The 19,167-nt window shown below is 39.8% G+C and overlaps 1 protein-coding gene across 2 annotated transcripts in view; it reads right to left on the bottom strand.

Annotated features, from left to right (window-relative positions):
* Positions 1–19,167, bottom strand: part of nAChRbeta1 (nicotinic acetylcholine receptor beta1) — a 373,117-nt gene that overhangs the window by 27,449 nt on the left and 326,501 nt on the right. For both annotated transcript variants that reach the window (XM_083130650.1, XM_083130648.1), the window contains exon 6: positions 1,633–2,538. In XM_083130650.1, coding sequence (XP_082986776.1) covers positions 1,633–2,538 — 906 coding nt within the window. The remainder of the gene's footprint in view (positions 1–1,632; positions 2,539–19,167) is intronic.

The following is a 19,167-nucleotide window of genomic DNA, read 5'->3' as shown; positions in this document are numbered from 1 at the left end:
TAAACCTTCAGGTTTAACAATGCTAAAGATTTAGTTAGTTAAATTCAATTCGAAGTTTAACTTATGGTTACCTCATGAGTTCTAACGTGTGAATCTGATAAGAATTATGACGGTAGATGGAAATATATCTCAACCATTCATATCAATTCTATAGTCCATAAAACGTTGAAGGATGAGATGGATATATATGAAGTATTGAGAATCTAGTAGTTTTGGCAAATGTCAGAGGAACCGTTCCTGCACAGATGAAGTTAGGTTTGGCCTACATACAAAAGTTTCTTAATTTATGAATATATTTTTCCACACTTACCTTATAAATACAATTTTATCTTCTGTAATTTTATTGTACACAAAAATGGAAAAATATCTGCGAAAGTAATTTAAATACCAACTGCATTGAATTAGAAGTAACTACATTTAAATATGAAATATGTATGTATAACTCAGGATCTATTTAGGAGTTGCAGTTTTTGAACCAGATCATTGGTTCTAGGAACTGCAATGCTAAATCTAAATATATATAAAACTGCGTGTAACTTATAGATTGCATAGTGTACATAGACAGTGGCCATCATAGAAAAACTATTTTTTTGTGTTTCTTCTGAGAAAAATATAGTTGTATATAATGTCAGGTCTTATTCATCTGAAAACAGTCTTCTTTACAAAAATATTTCTCATATTTTTTTTTCAAGTGTAGCTGTAGGGGAACATTAGCTGAAGAACAAAACATTGGCACATGCATATTTTCAATTTCTTTCTCTGTCACAGCCTAACCAAGATGATAAAACCTTTGTGAGGCTGTCCTCGAATTTTCAATCGCAAGCAGTTGATTAATTTTTTTAATAACACGTAGCCATGGATATAAAGCACTGGAGATCCAATAGATATCCAGCATTGGAGATCCTCTGGATATCTCAGATTGGATATCCAAGACTGGATATTCCAATGTCATCCAATGTGTATCCAGAACTGGAGATCCCATTGTGACGGCGATTGGGTTCCAAAACCGGGTGGGGGGCAAGGTGCCAAAACGGGGGGGGGGGGGGCAAAGACAGTATATTTCCCTCTGTAGATAAGGTTTAGCATAGTGCGGGGGCAAAAGTGGCGAAAATTGGGGGGGATCTGCCCCCTAATCGCCGCCACTGCGCCAATGATATCCAGAATTGAAGATCCCATGATTAACTAGGTTTGGTGATTCAATGGATATCTCGTCCTGGATATCCCATGGATGTGCAATGGATATCTAGAACTGGATATCCCATGAACGTCTAATGGAAATTCACGAATCTGATCTGGACATTGTGGATGTTCTATGGATAGCTCTTGGTTTTGTGCTGTGTGGGTTGGAGAAGATGAAGAGCCAATACAAGAATAACATCCTTTTTTTGGCTGAGGCAAATGTCTTAGTTTTCATTTAGGCAGGTTTCATTCCGAAGCGACACGCGACAAATGTCGCTTGAGAACGAGACAATCAACAGCATCGTTTCACAACGTGGCGGCGACAGGTCTCACAAACCTGCGTTGGATTGGTGAAATCCTCAAGCTACACGTGTCGCGCGACAGCGTGAAATCTCCCAAAATGAAAACTGGTTGATACGTGTGAACTAAGAATGAAGGGAAATGGGTACATACCTGGATATACTCATCCTCGTTCCGAAGGTGATCGGCGATAAACTCCACCGCCTGGGTTGCCTTCTGAGCTTCGGGGGAGAGAAGGAGCGAGTCGGAACTCTCGCTCTCCCGCCGCCCGAGGTCCATCTCCGCGCTCGTCTTTCGGTTGACGTTGCAGTTGGGGTGGTGGAGGTCCGTGAGCTCCATGATCTCCATCTTGCTCTTGGGCGGTAAGTGTTTGGGGAGCTCTGGGGAGCCGTACGGGTGGGGCGGGGCGCTCATCCCAGGCATCTCCATCATCCATCGAAGCCGGGTCTTTTTGGGTCTCCGCATGAACAGGAATATGGGCAAGTACTTGAGGAACGTCACCCGAATCCAATTGGGCATCCTGTGTGTTCTGGGGCCTCGAAAGTTCCAGTTGATAATGATGACCGTCACTAGGATACTCACGGTGTTCATGATAAAAGTAAAGAGAAGATACTTTGCAATGAGTGGCAACACCAGTGAAGTCGGTGGCAAAATTTTCGATACCAAGAGCAGAAACACAACCAGTGACAGGAGGATGCTTATCCCGAGGGTAACTTTTTCGCCGGCTTCCGCTGGCAAATAGAACACTAGCACACACAGGAAAGAGATTAGCACTGTAGGAAGAATAAGGTTCACTGTATAAAACAAAGTCTTCCTTCGTATGATTATATAAAAGGTAATGTCTGTTTCTGTTGGGTTGCCTGGGTACACGTTGCGGTAGGCTGGCACCTCTATGATGTCCCATGTCCCGGACTTCCAATAATCCGATAAGTCAACAAAGTTTTTGTTATTGTACAGCTCTAAGGCCACTTGGTCACCATTAAACGTCCATGAACCGAATTTCATGATGCAGGTTTGTTGATCGAACGGGAAATACGTAACGTCAATGGTACATGAACTCTGAAATAGAAATAACAGTGTTAGCTTCATGTATAGTCACACTGAATACATAAAGTTTCAAGTTCTATTAATGCTAAACCTATTAATTTTAATATACATTTTGAAGGCAAACTCAAAAATTCTTATTGGAAGCAGTTACAGCTCAGTATAATTTCCCATGAGCTCCGTTTGTTGCATGGAGAATGTCCAGCCTGTATTCAATCTCCCTCCACGTGTTCTGTAGCATCTGAGGTGTTACAGAGGCAAGAGTTTTCCGTGTACAGTTCTTGTAGGTCATTTATCTTTTGGCCAACCCAGTACCCCCAAAGTAAGAAGTCTAGAGGGGTAACATAAATCTTTTGCAAAATGTCAATGGAAAATGAATGTCTTTTCGGCTTGACATCTGGCTTAATTTCGTGCAACAACTGCACCTAGGATGCATACAAACGCAACCTTTTGTGCACGACTTCGTGAACAGTGGACCTTGGAATTCCCAGCTACATGGTCCTCTCCCGTATTGAATTCCATAGGCTACGCCTGCTTTTTCCTGCACCAACGCAATTTTTGTTTGAGTGACAGAATACGTGGAGGAGATTCAATACAGGCTAGCTCATGGGGAGTTATAGTGAGCTGTAACTGCATCCAATAACACTTTTTGAGTTTGCCTTCAAAATGTATGTTTTTGTTTCTAGCTACTCCTTACCGTATTAAAATAACACTTAAAAACTGTCAGTCCCATTCCGGACACCCTATACTACAATTGTACTATTGTACTTGCTTCAACAGGTAGATAAACATTTCAGAAGAGCTTTCATATGCGCTGTAAGAAACTGCAGTTTAAAATTAGCCTCGTGGTGAATGGTAAAATTATGATGAATGAATGGATGAATGATTTGATTTCACTTCGCGTTTCTGCCACCTTTGGCTAATTGCGATGAGAATGAATGGCGAAAAGATGAAATGTATGATGACACAATCACAAACATATATTGACAACGCACAACAGTTCCACAGAGGATTACACTGGCCGTGAGTTCAGACGCCAGAGCCTTAGTGCAAAATGCAGTCCTACTGCGGGGAAGAGAGGTTGACACTTAAGTGTCTTTATAAAGGGCCACCCATAAAATGAGTAGTGTTAGAACGATGTTTATTCAAATATTTATCTGCGGTATTTTAACAGTAACCGGGTTCAAACTCGGCAGTTGTCACTTACAACAGAAACGAATAGGTATTTTGATGACCAACATGTGCTTTTGACTTTCTACGACAACTGTTTGGAGTCCTTTTGGTGTACTCAAACCTATTTAAAATCTACTTTGGTTATTTTAGGTCGCATTTCTACCTATAGGATTATTCGCGACGATGAGGATCAAATATGAAATGGTTAAAATGAATGATACACCTAAGGTTCGAACTGAGACTTCTGGCTTCGTAGCTCGTTACGTTGACCACTCCGCCATAAGGCAGGCTACACTGGTCTTTGAGTGAGCTCATAATATAATTGACAAATTGGCAATGTTATTTTGTCCAAAAAATAGAACAAATTATGTTTCTACATTAGCATCTCTCATTAATAGGGTTATAGCTTGAACCCTGAGAAGGGTGTGGGGATCGTAGTACCTCGGAAAATTGTTAAGAATTGAAAACCTTTATTGATTGATTGATTTGGTGTTTTAAGTCCACTTTAAGTCCACCGGGAATAGAACCCGAGAAAAACTTTTATTTAGAAATTGAGTATTCTGTAATTATAAATTTTATATTAGCAAGAAATATGCTATTTCATAAATCTGGGCTGTAACAGAAAGCCTTTAAAACTCTAAACCTGTAATCCGAATGAAGATTTTACACGTATTAAGTCCTTGATGTTGCAAACGAATTTAACCTAAAACATTAAAATACTAACCAAGGCAGAATTTATAGTATGAAAAATATATACACTAAAAAGGTAACCTTTCCACCCTCTAACAGTGTTTTCTTCAGTCCAATAGAATCTATTGTGAATATTCGTCTGAAGAAGACCCTGTTAAAGGGTGGAAAGGTTACCTTTTTAGTGTATATATTTTTTATACTATAAATTCTGCCTTGGTCAGTATTTTAATGTTTTATTAACATGGAAAAAAGGCTTGACAGTGTTACCATTGGCATTTAACCTTTCAGGTTAACACGAAACAAGCCCTTGTGCTGTTGCCGTCGTTGATTAATTATGTGTGTACTGTTATTAACTGAATAATATTTTTCAGGATTTGTGAAGGTGATGCTAGACTTCTATGGGCTGATTACATACTAATTTGCAATTACCTGAATACTTGTGTATAAATGAAAACGTAGCAAATCGGTTTTTGTTAGAAACTTTTATCACACTCTTCCACAGCTGTTATTTTTGGTACAATAGCAACGTCAATTTCGCCAAGCACATAAACGTCATACAACTTAACATCAATAGGAAACAAACGTTATTGAACAGTAACTTGAATATTAACATTTGAAGTTTAAAATACATAATAATTACAAATGTACATTTAAAAATTAATATAAAAGAATGAACTTGTGCTGTATAGAGAACAGTCACACCTTAGAGGTAATATATAAATTATGTCTTTGAGGTCTCGTACCAATTGTGACTCCTTGAAATTTAGTAAAGCACCAAACAAGCGTTACAAGTAACGCCGTTGCAACGGAAGGTTCATAATACCATTTTCAGTTATTTTTCAAATAATACATATGGATTTTTTAAATATTGAGGTTATTGATAATGTTGGAACTTGGGAGCAACAGAGTTATTTCTAGGAGCTCAATCAAGTACATAACTGCAAAATAAAATATAATAAGATCTTGTGTCTATTTTAATAAAAACACTTACTGAACCTCTTAGTCACGAGAGAAGAATATTTTGTTTACATAGTACAGAAAATATTCACTTGTATATTATACCTGTAGTAAACACAAATATCAAATAACTCTGTCACACAAGCAACATTGTATCCAACAAAAACCAAATGCTGCAGAAAAGGCACACAATCAGCCATGGTGCTTTCTCAGATACGTTTTTAGTCATACAGGAAGTTTCACGATACAGAAAACTCTTCCATCTGTTCATAAAATGTGTCACTGCTATATTCTAGAAGCCAAGAAGGAATTTGTATCCAGGTTTACGTCTCTGCCGTTTCTGTTGGCAAAACTGCTGGTCTCAACGTCGTTCCTGTGACCAATTCAAATAAGGAACATCAATAATTCATTACTATTTAGTTGTTGTCCTGTCAAACATGGTAACACAGGGTGAGATAAAGCTAGGAAAGCACTAAAGGAGAGGCCAATAGCGTACTCTGGTATTTTATTCCTAGGAGAGAGTTGAAACTGAGAAGTTTGTAGGGGATGTAAAAGGGGGGCTGGTCCCCTGCACCCTATGGCGTCTAGATGTAAGCAAAAAGGTAGACGTAAGCAACCGATTTAATTCAAACAACGTCAAAATCTTACAAGTCCAATACAAATTACAGGACAGACTGTATACAGCTCAAATTTACATAAGGTATCAACAATTATTTACAAACAGATCTCAAGGCTGCAACACTGAACACGTGAGATTCAAAACGTAATTTGTCATCTTAAGGATGGCGCCTCCTTCACAGAATTACAGGAGCTGTAGTTTCTTGCGCTCTGGAAGACTAAAGAACTTATAGTAAGTCTCCGGGAAATGAAAAAAAAAAACAACAATGTCTCTACCTAGGTATGCGTGCTTACCACACCAGCAAGTTTACGAATGGAGGAGGAAGTTCGACAGTGAACCAAGTTAGTAGGCGGATGGGTGGAAAGACCTTCGCTGTGGGTCTCGGTGACTGCACGTGAATATCAAATATTCTTCTTGTTCAGGTATACAGGGACTAATTCTGATTTGAAATCAGTAATAGGTCTATGCAAAACTTGTGAATCCCTACATGTGGGAATCTACAAGATAAAAATTAAGGTTTTTAGTTCATTCTCTTTCGCAACAAAACTAGTGGCAGAAATTAGTAATCATTAGTCATTTCCCGAGTATGCTACGGAGCAGTGGCGGCGATTAGGGTCAGTTGCCCTCACTTTTTGCAACTTTTGCACTATTGATTGATTGATTGATTTGGTGTTCTAAGTCCACTTTATACACAGTAAAGCTAATTGGGCCTGGACATACAGTTAAAGTGGGATCCGAACCAGTATGAGCCTCCACCTGGTATCGAACCCGGTACCCCTTGATTACAAGGCGACGACGTTACCAGTACGCCATCGGGGAGGCCCTCACTTTTGCATTATGCTAAACTTATCTACCAAGGGAAAGGTTTGGCACCTTACCCCCCCCCCCACGAATTTTGGAACCAAATCGGCGGCATAGCTACAGAGTATAAAGTGAATCATAAAAAGTACCTTTACGAAGTGAAAGAAGGATAAAAAGAAGTAAAATTGTAGGAGAAACATTAAAAGAAAGCATAAAAATACAGAAAAGAAAGAAGAACATTACAGGAAATGCAACAAAGTAAACCGAAACGTGAATAAACACAATATCATTCGCACAACGTTTCTGACACTGACTGACAAATAACATCTGCAAAGGGAACAGGAGTGATGCGCATTTTCTAATTTCCTTTGCAATTAAGAACCCAATGCATCCAATCAACTATCTTCCAATGAGTTCCTGTCGACCTCCGGAAGCGCGCCGTAAAGATAAAGATAAGTTCGAAGATGAAATTTGAGATGGAAGGTCTGAGAAAAATACCGCCTACTTCAGACACCTCTTAAGTTTCCCTTTCCTCTCCTCTTCTTCTCTCCCTCCTTTTCCAAAAACGAAAAGAAACTTTTGGGTAAATTTGGGAAAGATGAATGGGAAGATAAGTATAATAAGGCTTAGCAGGAAGTCTTTACACCCCGCAAAGCAATCAACAACAAAAAAGTGAGTTCCCAGGAAACTAATTTCCGGTATATCTTTTCCGATTTCCTTTCTCCTATTCTTTTGCTATACCGTTCTCCTTCCTCAAGTCATCATTCATGCAAGAGTTCCCTCGTGTAGAAATATCAAGTGGAGGGAATTAATGCATGGGCCACTGTACCTTTTCTTTACAACAAAAGAAAGTCACGAATTTCACCTTTTCTTTTGGAAAATAAATGCATCAGCCTGCTTTCATGGAATCGCTGATGTTCACCGCATAATGACGTCCATTTAAAGCTTGTTTTCAAGTCCACTTTATGCACAGATAGGCTAATCGAGAATGGGACCAGGGTTTAATGTGGGACCCGAAGCTCCACCGGATATCGAACCTGGGATCCCTTGATTACAAGGGACCAATGTTACCACTACGTTATCGGGAGGCCTTTATTTAATGACGTTCGTATAGGAGAATACAGACATGGAAACCAATGTTCTGGAAATATGCAATACTTTATTGATCTACTCCACGATGCTCAGAGAAAGTATTTCCAAGTTGTTTACCTAATTGTTAATTCATTATTTCATAATTTGCTAGCCAATAATCTACAGAGGGTTTTTGTGTTGTGATACGGTATATATATGTAGAATATTCTTGTGTGTTTGCACACAAACATTAGCGACCATTCGAGGTTTAACTCACGTTGTATTATATTTACATATGTGTTCCCCTCAACTAATATTGCTGAAATTAGTATTCATTTGTATAATAAAGATAGTGCCATCTATTGAGAACTTCTGCTCATAATATAAGCATTTTCATGTTTCTAACGTACACAGAGCTCCAAATGGACCGGACCGGACCGGAATGGTGTTCCGGTTCTTGAATATCCCTCTCGTCAGATATGACAATGGACCTTTCCGGTTCGATTACTTTTTTTAAAAGATATTTTCTACATTGTGTGAACTAAATTGTTGATACTCTGTGTCATTCACGTAAGCTTCCACTATTTGCAAATGCAAATGTATTGTTTCCGCGAGGGAGTTTAGCAGAGTATGAGGCGTCTATGTTGCCAAAGTTGAAGACAAGTACTGAGCGCTGGAACTGTAACCAGTACATCATTTGATGTGTATGTATAATACAGCGAGTCATTTATCTCGTCAGCAGAGCCGTAGCTAAGGGGGGGGGGGGGGGCTAGCTAATAAAGAATGCATGCGATCCCCTCGAAAGTATTGGCACCCTATTAAAAGAATATCATTGCCAGTTTGCAAAGATATTGACTTTTTCGCTCGCTGCGCTCGTATTACATGCTTTTCTTTTAAACAAATAAAATAAAATAAATAAATATCCAATTTATATATATATATTATTTGTTTGTTAGAGAGGACGTGTTTTACAACTTCTTAGTGAATAGTTCCAATAGTATGGAGCTGTAAAAATACTATTGGTGTAAACTGCAGTCTGCATGTCGTAACAACTGTACTAAATATTTCTTTAAAACAAATTATATTTTGCGAAATTAGACGGAAAACAATATGTCTTCAAAAAGCTATTTCATTTAAAAGAATACGTCGTGATGGTCCTTGGCTCTTTCAATGATCTTCCCAGGCAGCTTTCAAATAAAAGGTGTACAGGACGAGAGTACACGTCACTTAGAACAACAATAATAAATAAAAGTCTATGCTGGTTGGCGGCGAGACACAACAATACTCGGCCGTCTTTGATCTTTCTCAATAGTGGCTGCATTCTCATATGCGACAATGACTCATTAAGAACATTACGATAAACAAAATTTGCGAAACAAAAGGCAGCGACCGGGCAAAAGGCAATCAGAATTGACGCTCTCATAACTCCATAAAAGCACTCATGCTATTCTAGTTTAGATGTAGCCACTACGAATTATCCACTCACTTTGCGAAGAGTATTGTATTGTCAACGTGCTTTTGACGAAGCTGTGTGTATCCGAAATTGTGTAATTATTATAAATGATGTCTTCCAAGAAACTTTCTGGGGCTCAAAACAGGAAAAGTAAGAACATAAGAGAGAAAGAGGACATTAGAAGTGCAACGATTCCATCGAAGTTTTTCAAGAAAAAAATTGAATCCACAGACGCTAACGAAGATTCTTCAGCGCCGGAAATAGCAACCATACGGCAGAAAGAAGTAAGCACTTTATTTTTTAAAGAAAGTTTTACATTCAATTTTACTACATGTTACGACTTTACTTGGCACGACTTCAGATGATAAGATTTGAAAGTTACATACATTTCCATTAAAATAATGTTTGCTGCAATGTAAATCGAAATATCAAACTAATTCTGAAACTTAAATTGTACTAAATGTAGGGCACGAATCTGCAATGATTTCTAATACTCACACATTTATTTTAACTTTACTGTTAACTGATGATATGAACATTGCAAGTAAAGAACAGCGTCCAAAACAGAAAACCAAGTTTTTCGATGAAGTTGCAGAAGATGAAAGTGTAGCCATAAATGTTGAACAAAAAATTAGAAAGAGCTTGTTTTGTGCATTGAATACAATTTTGTCACAAATAGGCGATCGAGTGAAGCTAATGAAAGGAGTTTTGGAGGATTTTTCCGTAATTATTCCAAGCTATATGGCAGTTAGTATGTCAGACAAAACGTTCAGAAATGGAGTCTTTGATCTGGCTTTTTTATACCCGGAGGATATCAACGGAAGTGAGTTAAAGACTTTCACTTGGAATGCTTGTCAGAATTTACACCACTTTCTGCTCTCTCATTCATTCATAAAAAATCATGTATTGAGTTGCACCCAAATTTTGTCACTGCATTCCACCTGTTCAACCGGCTCCGTCACCCACCCAGCGTCGTATAAAGTGGGTACCTGGAGGAAACTCCGGGGGGTAAAGGCGGCCAGGGGTGTGGTGCTGATCACATCACTCCTACCTTCGGCCGGGATCAAGAAAGTGTGGGGCCCTAACCCCACACCCCCTATACGCCTTTTTTTCATTGAAACTATTTTTAACTCTACCTTCGTTTGTTGCATCTTATGAAAGGAGTTTAAGTAAGCTAAAGCTTATAAATAATTACTTGCGTTCTTCCTTGAGTCAAGAAAAGCTGACTAACCTGGCTATTTTGTCTGTTGAAAAGTACAGAGTTCAATCACTTGTGTTCCATGATGTTATTAGCTAATGACTTTACTGCTCAAAAGGCAAGAAGAGTGAAACTGTAGCTAGTATGTTCGCACAGGAGAATTGTCAAATAATCTTGTACTTATTGTAGTTCTTAATAAGTGTTTGTCTTTATTGTTGTTGATTGCAGCTGATCAGTATAACATTTTGCAATTTAAATAGGTTTTAATTTATAAACATTACATTAATACTGAATGATTTTTCCTAGTTTGTACAATGACTTTGCAGGGTATTTGAAAGGGTTTCATTAATAAAAAACACACATTACATTACATTAATGATCTTTCAAGAGATTTTTCTGCTGCTATTCGTATGGTAAGATAATTGATTTTTGCATGGATATGCTTCATTTCTAGGATTTTTTATCATTGCACACCGAGAAGTCAATAATGATCCTTGGTTCAGAATATGTGTAAGTACAAACAACTCGATAGTTGTAATTGCTACAATTACATACAATTGCTACAATTATTAGCATAATGAAACGTCAATTTGAATGAACGACATTATTTAAGTAAGGCACAACAACAAATGCTTCTACCCTCCCTTAAAAAAAATGGTAGAAGTTCGAGAAGGCGAGTGTAGGGGGCGCCGAAATTTATTCTCGCCCCGGGCGCAGAAATCTCTAGCTACGGCTCTGCTCGTCAGGGCCAAAAGAAGAAAGACAAGACCATATTAGTTAAAGTAATGAGTTCTGGTTCGTGAAAATTTCCGTTTCGAGCCATGAACGTGTAGAAATAAAAAAAGTTTAACAACCCCTTTTCTTACGGGTTGAATTTTGGTAAATCATTTCCTAGTGAGTGTTTACGTCAAAAGAGGAACACGACCTTAAATTTTCAGAGTTCTACTGTAGGTCCAGGAATTTTGGCTGTGCGTTTATGAGTCAGTGAGTGATGACAAGTTCGCTTTCAGGATAGGTGATCTCCGCTGGGAATTTTCAGATATTATCCCCGTATTAGGCGCTCCTGGGGTTATCCAGCCTCTTATGAAACGGGCACCGTGGGATGTGATATGTAATGTGGTGCTGATTACATCATCTCCACGATGGCTGAGATCATGAATGGGTGGAGCGTTACAGTGGCGCCAACTAATATGGACCTGTGGGACTTAAGCCCACCCAAGATTTGTCTCTTATATTTTACTTGAAACATAAAGTCACCGCGCTTAAGATCGAAGAATTCTCACAACTGAATTACGGAGTGAATGTTATGAAAATTTTTCATAGTTTGTCACATTTCTAATATATTTCTTACGTATATTATTTACACTATTCATGTACACATTATTAGGAAAGTAAGGGAGACAGGCAAATACAAGAGCACTAAAATACCAAATTTACACTAAAATTGATTAACATGAAGAGATTTTTAAAATAATTTCCCCGGTAAGGCACCCAAAACAGTTATCTTCGAAATAGGCACTTACGACTAAAACAGGTAAAAACAACCACTGTAAAATGTCATGTATTCCTCTCAGAAATGGCCTGAAACGGTTTTAATACTTAAAAGCTTACTTCTTCTGGCCAAAGAACTAAAAAAAGTCATTTTAGGGCAAATCCTCATACTGCTTAAGCCAAATATTATGGTCTAAAATTATGAAACAAATCTCCAAGTTCAGCCCAGCCAATGTTTTCCAAAGTTGGCGACACTGGTTAAGTCCACATCACACTCTAAGCCTTCATGTGTTTGCAAAGTGCAGGAGAAGGCTTTAATCGCCGATATAATTTAATTTCCTTGTTCCTGAACAATAGCATGCAGAAGAACGTGTTGGATGACGAAGGAAAAATGTATTTTGTAGTATGGTAATATATTTATTCTTAACGTGATGTCATTTCTCACCTAACTTCTGTAAACCGAATTCCTACAAGAAAATAAAGTCATTTGTCCAATTCGAGTTGGTTACAGTTTAAAAAAAACATGAAATGCGTGATGGACACTTTCTCCGTCACAAGGAGGCCCAAAATAAGATTTCACTTCTCTTGCATGAAGGTTCTTATTATTTGAGAGCGTTCAGGGTAAATTGAATTTTCGTTACAACATTACAACACAGAATAGTCAGTTGTTAACTTAACACTTCTAGCCCATCTGTTGGCAAGAAATGAAGGGCATTGCGATTTAAATATGATACAAAAGGGGTGCATTGTTTGTGTTTGATTATTATTTTTATTACTAGAACTCCCACGTAACCAAATTCCTATCGGTCTCGCCTTAAGTGCGAGAGGTCACGGGTTTTATTCCAGGGAGCCCAAAAAATTTACATGTTGACTCAGCTTCGTGAAAACATTTCGGGAGCTTCTTGCTGGTAAAAGTAACTTGAAATAAACCACCCTTGGAATCGAAGCAGGCAGTCAGACGTCCTACCGGTCACCACGGTTCAGGTGTACTAACTGATGTGTCTTCTTAAGGGATATGCCACTATTGGCTACTGCGATATTAGTGATATTAGCCCATGGTTGCGATTTCAATGTTGGTTCTGTAAATTCGCGCACAGTTCAGCCCGTAAAGTATGGAAAATGGAGGATGACCAAAAATTGTCGCGGCTTCCATGTATGCAATGGTGTGTCTTCTGAAGAGACATGCCTCTATTGGCTGTTGCTCTATTAACCACGCCCATGCTTGAGATTCCAATGTTGGTTCTGTAAATTCGCGCCCTGCACAGCCCGTGAAGTATAGAAAATGGAGGGTCACTAAAAATTGTCGCGGCTTCCATGTATGCAATGGTACGTCATCATAAGACACATGCAACTATTGGCTGTTGCTGTATTAACCACACCCATGGTTGCGATTTCAATGTTGGTTCTGTAAATTCGCGCTCTGCACAGCCCATAAAGTATGAAAAATAGAGGATTACCAAAAATCGTACGACTTCCATATAGGAAATCGTGTGTCTTCTTAGGACAAATGCGACATTTGGCTGCTGCCCTATCAACCATGCACATGGTTGCGATTTCAATGTTGATATTGCAAATTCTCACCCTGCACAGACCCGACCAAAATAGAGGGTCGCCGAACATCGTCTCGGATCTCGCATGTTGAAAATGTCCTGTTGCGAAGGCACACTCGCCTTTCGAAAACCTCTGAGGTGTGTTACATCGTGATTAACCAGCGTGAGCAACCAGAAAACCTTTTTCCTTGAGCTTTCTTACCACTTTCTGGACTTTTCCGGGATAGGAGAAGGAAGGCAGGGGAGCGAGGGTCACCTTGATATAACTTGGGTAAACTCTTAGCGACTTGGGAGGGGAAACCCTCACGCAAGTTGCGTAGAAGGAAAAAGGGAAGGAAGAAAATGCAACGTGCAGGTGCTGCCGCCTGGCGGACAGCTTGATGACAGTTTAATGCAGCTAGGAGCAGCTAAGGCGTTGTCTCGTAAGTGAGGTGTTGTGTGTGTGTGCCTGTGTGGGCCATTTTGGATCCTGGAGATGCAATGATGTTTCGAAGGTGTTTTTGAGGAGATTTGTCAACCGCTCTGTCCGACACGGAATTCCCCAGACGCACGGAGGAAGATGAAGAAGAAACTTTACGGATTTTCCTCAGACTGCCCCCCCTATCCTCCTAACAGCACTTAAAACACCTTTTGAGTTTCCCCCACCTCCTTGGCTGATCTGAGAGTGCTCTTGGGCGTTTCCACCCCCTTCTTTCTCCAGTCTGAAGAAATAATCAGGTATAAGAACAAATTACTTAGGCCCTTAGAAAACCTGCAAACGAATGAAAACCGTTTCAACATCATAAGTGCTTTGATTTCACGAAACTTGAAGTACAGTTGTTTCGCTACGATGAGGATGAATGGTGAACTGATAAAACGATAAAGGAACATACATCGTGGTTGAAGTACCTTTACTGCTTTCAATTTCATGATCAACGTATAAAGATATTTTCGAAACTGACTGTACAGAGCGCCCGAACTGGGAAATTGTCTCGTACATAGTGTAAATCTTGTCACCCCTCTTTCAATGTTGGTTCTGTAAATTCGCGCTCTGCACAGCCCATAAAGTATGAAAAATAGAGGATTACCAAAAATCGTACGACTTCCATATAGGAAAAAGGAAAGGAAGAAAATGCAACGTGCAGGTGCTGCCGCCTGGCGGACAGCTTGATGACAGTTTAATGCAGCTAGGAGCAGCTAAGGCGTTGTCTCGTAAGTGAGGTGTTGTGTGTGTGTGCCTGTGTGGGCCATTTTGGATCCTGGAGATGCAATGATGTTTCGAAGGTGTTTTTGAGGAGATTTGTCAAAGTCAGCTGATTGTGAAAGGACTACATGCTACGATTTTACAGTCTATTACTCTATTATTATGGTAAATATGGATAACGATCTATACTATTGTACCTCTAGTGTAGATTTTTGTGAAATTCATTACGGGGAAGTCGTTCAGTCCCGACCACCGTAAGTTTTGTTGTTCTAAATGCGACTAGTGTGAACAAATCGAAAATGTAAAAGCAGTGATCTACAGCAGGGTTAATTCTTAATTATGCACAAGTTATGACATCTCATAAAGTTGCTGATAAGATCTCATTATGGACTAAAAATATAAATATTACAATTTCCAGAAAATTTAAAATTGTCTTCCAGTACCGGCCAGTCGCTTCTTTTTCCGATTGTGTGGGCTACATGATTTACAACTTAGTGATAAGATGTTTATTCAAGCAGTGGATATATGCAAAACGTCTACACGTTGATAATTTGTATGCAGCCATATAAAAACATTGAAATTAGAAGACGTTAGAATTCCGAAACAAGCCTTGTCCTGATATGCACAATCAGCTTGGACCCAGAGTTTACACTAGGTTTGTAGGTTTCACGTGTTTGTCTAGAGCTTTCTGTGTAGAAGAAATATCGTCAACAATGCCTGAGAAATAGATAAAATGGTCCTAAAATTAGCTACCATTTCATATTTGTACGTCATTCTTTACTGAATCGTACTGGACGAACACCGCATGTTATCATTAATGGCGATGCTGCATTGAGTACGGAAAATATCACACAACTGTTGTCGTAACCTAATAGATTATAGTTAAAACATACATTGCATTAAAATCATCAATTTATCTCAAAAAGGAGAAGCACGATCTTTTATATACCTTTAGGTAACACTCAGAAACAATGAACACTTGCACTGCCTCCCCTAACTCCGCACACAAAGCTTATACTCCGTCCCAGCTAACTGTGGAGGAGGCAAACGAAAGCAAGTCTCTGCGCAAGTATTGACGCGAGACAGCTCCACCAATGAACACGGGAGAGGAACGAAAATGCGTGGAGTGGGGGAAAGCGACTGATGTTACTGCTGCGAAGGCTGGTAAATGGATTAGCTTTCCCCCCCTCCACGCAATCCCGTTCCTCTCAGGTGTTCATTGGTGGAGCCGTCTCGCATCACTACTTGCGCAGAAACTTGTGCTCTTTCGCCTGCTCCAGAGATAGGTGGGACAGGGTATAGGATCTCTTACAGTTTCTAGGATGTCACGTCACACCACTGCTTAGCACTGAGATGAAGCGGGAACTGAGTTAACGTATCAGTGGCTGCAACAATCCAATCTTTCGTGATTGACTTCAGAACAACAATGGCCTGCGAATGCATTACTATAGGAACATAGCGTATAACACTAATGTGCTCAATTTTCGCTATACCCTTCTGTTAAGCCTATCCAAATTGAAGTAACTTTTGCACGCATGAGGAATGTCTTTTGATACAATATCTCCTAGCGAATATGGGATTGTTGCTTAGCTTGCTCCATAGAGGTCTCAGAGGAGAGACGCGTAAGAAACCTCAGGAGGTTGAACAAGCGATTCGGTCGCCGGAAGCGGTCAGCTTTTCCTCTCTTCCGCCGGAAGTCATCGAAAACATAATGAAGTATGCACAGTTTGCAGACATTGCGAGTATCTCAAGGTTGTCGGATCGTTTCGAGGATATCTGTCAGCATTTTCTGATCTCCAGGTGCCACATGTTCAAGAAAACCATCGAGCGATCTGTGAAGAGCCTTTGGTCCATCATTCCACACGTGCCAATAGACAGGACGGTGGAGGCACATAGGCGATGGCAAGTGGCGAAGATTTTGAAGTGCGAGCTCGACATTCTGGCCTCGGTCTCCTGGACAGACATCAAGCAGGATCGGTACTACCTGAATGCCTACAACGTCATGGAGGAGATGGACAAGATGCTGAAATACACCTGCTTCAGCCGGCAAGTCATGGAGTACGAGTGCATGAGGAAACTCCAGCACATCTTCTCAATGAACGAAAAGTTCTCTGCTGAGTTCGAGAAGTGTTACCGCCTCCCAAACGACCGAAATGTCTTCTGGGATCTGGTCGAGACCCTCAACTGCTGCCCCTCTTCCATTGCCGATCGGATAGTCATCGTCTCACACGTGGGAGGCTGCTACGAGGTGTCCTCCTGCTTCGAGGTGTACGGGTGTTCCCTGCAGTACCTCCACGTGGACAAGTTCACGGAGAAACTCACGTCGCTGGAAGAGTTCCAGCAGTTGAAGAAGGTGTTCACGTGGTTGGTGTTCTACAGTACGAGGAACTTCATGCTCTACCAGCTCGAGCACCTCACGGGCAAGCCCTTTGAAAGGTATGAGAACACAGATTCGGCCTTTGTCAAGAACAAGCTGTTTGTTTACGGCTATGACATCCGGTGTCACAAAATGCGCAACCTGAACATCCGAATAACCATGCGGTTCCCACCCCAACCATGGTTGTGCAACACCCAAGACGACCCTCTGACGTTCACGGAAGAGGATCAAATCAACCGAAACCTTCTGGACCTTTTCAATCTACCCGAGACGTGCGACTGTGAAATTCATTTCGCCAGTACCGGATTCTTGCTGTACAAGAACATCCAAGACACTTACACGCTCACTGTGTTACAGTGTAGCCAACCCGTGGATGAGGAACCCAAAAGAAATTACTCCCTTACCTATGACGACATCATTGTCCAAGATGTTATATTGGATAAATTAAAGCTCTAGGCATGGCACACTGCAGTTTTGATTCTGTTAAGAACATAGAAAAGATTTTAAATTAAATCTTTAATTTCGTCTTATTATGTTTTCTAAACCTCTGTTTTTCTCCTCGAGCCAACTTCCATGGGGGAGTGGTTAACATGCTATGACGCCATTGGGTCCCGGGTTCGAATACCGGCTTGAGCATGGGTGAGTGTCCATTAGTTTCATACTATCATCACTCATCTTCAAGAAGTAAAATGAACCAAATCAATAATTGTCTCCTCGTGAAAAAAACTCTCAACACATTTTCCTAGTATTTTGTCCCTTGACAGATACAGGACAGGAGTAATCATGGCTGCTTTGCATTTTTGTTGAATTTTCGGCAACAACATTAGTTGCCCTGTCTTCTAGTTTTATTATTTGCGGCCTTTTGTTTTCCTGCCTTGTTGCTTTGTTATGTTTTCCCCTTTCGCACCTCTGTCGTGCTAATAGAGCATTTAACATTGTTTTACATTTTAGGAGTTATATTATACATTAGGCTAAGTACCTGGACTTGATCATTTCTATATTACATATATTTGCCTTTGTCTTTCTTCTGCCTTGTCCCAAATTGTTTACTCAATTCTTCCGAGTACTGTTCATCCATATAATCACTTCATCATTCATCCTCATCGTCGCGATTAACCTAGATATGCATGGGAGTCTATGTGAACACAACCACTCCGGAGGTCTATCAGAATTCAAGAGCAGACACGCCCTCCACCCCCGCCCACCTTGCGACAAGTGAACAACAACGATGTAGAACCCCCAGAAGGACATTCCCACGTTCAGTCCTACGGAACGACAGGAGGCAATACAAACTCGAAGGAGTCCACCACTCCAGCAAGAAGGCCAACAGAATAGTGATGATAGTGAAAGTGCATAAGTAACTCGAATATATACGTATATACATGTATATATACATTTTTATTATTTTTATTATTTTCATTTCTCTTTATCTCCTCCTTTCTAATTCAATTTCTCTCTGTCTCTTCCTATCCTGATGTCTCCCAGGAACCTGATGGCTTCTCTTTTCTAGGAAATCCTCTTCTCAAGGCTGACGTTTCTCCTTCACAGTCCGTGCTATCGCTGTTTTTTTTCAGTGGGACCTTACCCACACCTACATGGCTAAATCAATCATCAATTTCATATATTTTCTTCGGAGATCCTCTCTTCAAGGGCTGACGATTCTCCTCCCAGTCGCTGCTATTCCTGTCTTTATCACACCTTCTTACTACATACATATCTTCTTTATATACATGAACTTATAACACACAACATATAATATCTTACTATATCCTATTCATACTAACAGTACTCACCCTCTATTTCAAACCTTTTCATATGTAAACCTCGATACTAATCTTTTAACATTACTTACGCATTTATTTCTAACAATTTACAATACGGAAACCTCGATTCTTTTGGAAACTTTGCACACCAGAACACCCAAAGTTATAAATCAAAATTAGTGTAATCTTAAATACCAGTGTGAACTTTTTATTTATTTTTTATTTAAGTGTAAATTGTAAAACTAAAAATGAAATAAATTAGATAGTAAACTGGGGAACCGACATTCTGAGGAAATTACGTCCTGTTATATTGTTTAA

The sequence above is a fragment of the Lepisma saccharinum genome, chromosome 11 (assembly GCF_977018435.1).
Source record: "Lepisma saccharinum chromosome 11, izLepSacc3.1, whole genome shotgun sequence".
NCBI classification, from domain to species: domain Eukaryota; kingdom Metazoa; phylum Arthropoda; class Insecta; order Zygentoma; family Lepismatidae; genus Lepisma; species Lepisma saccharinum.
This window is presented reverse-complemented; position numbering and strand designations above follow the sequence as displayed.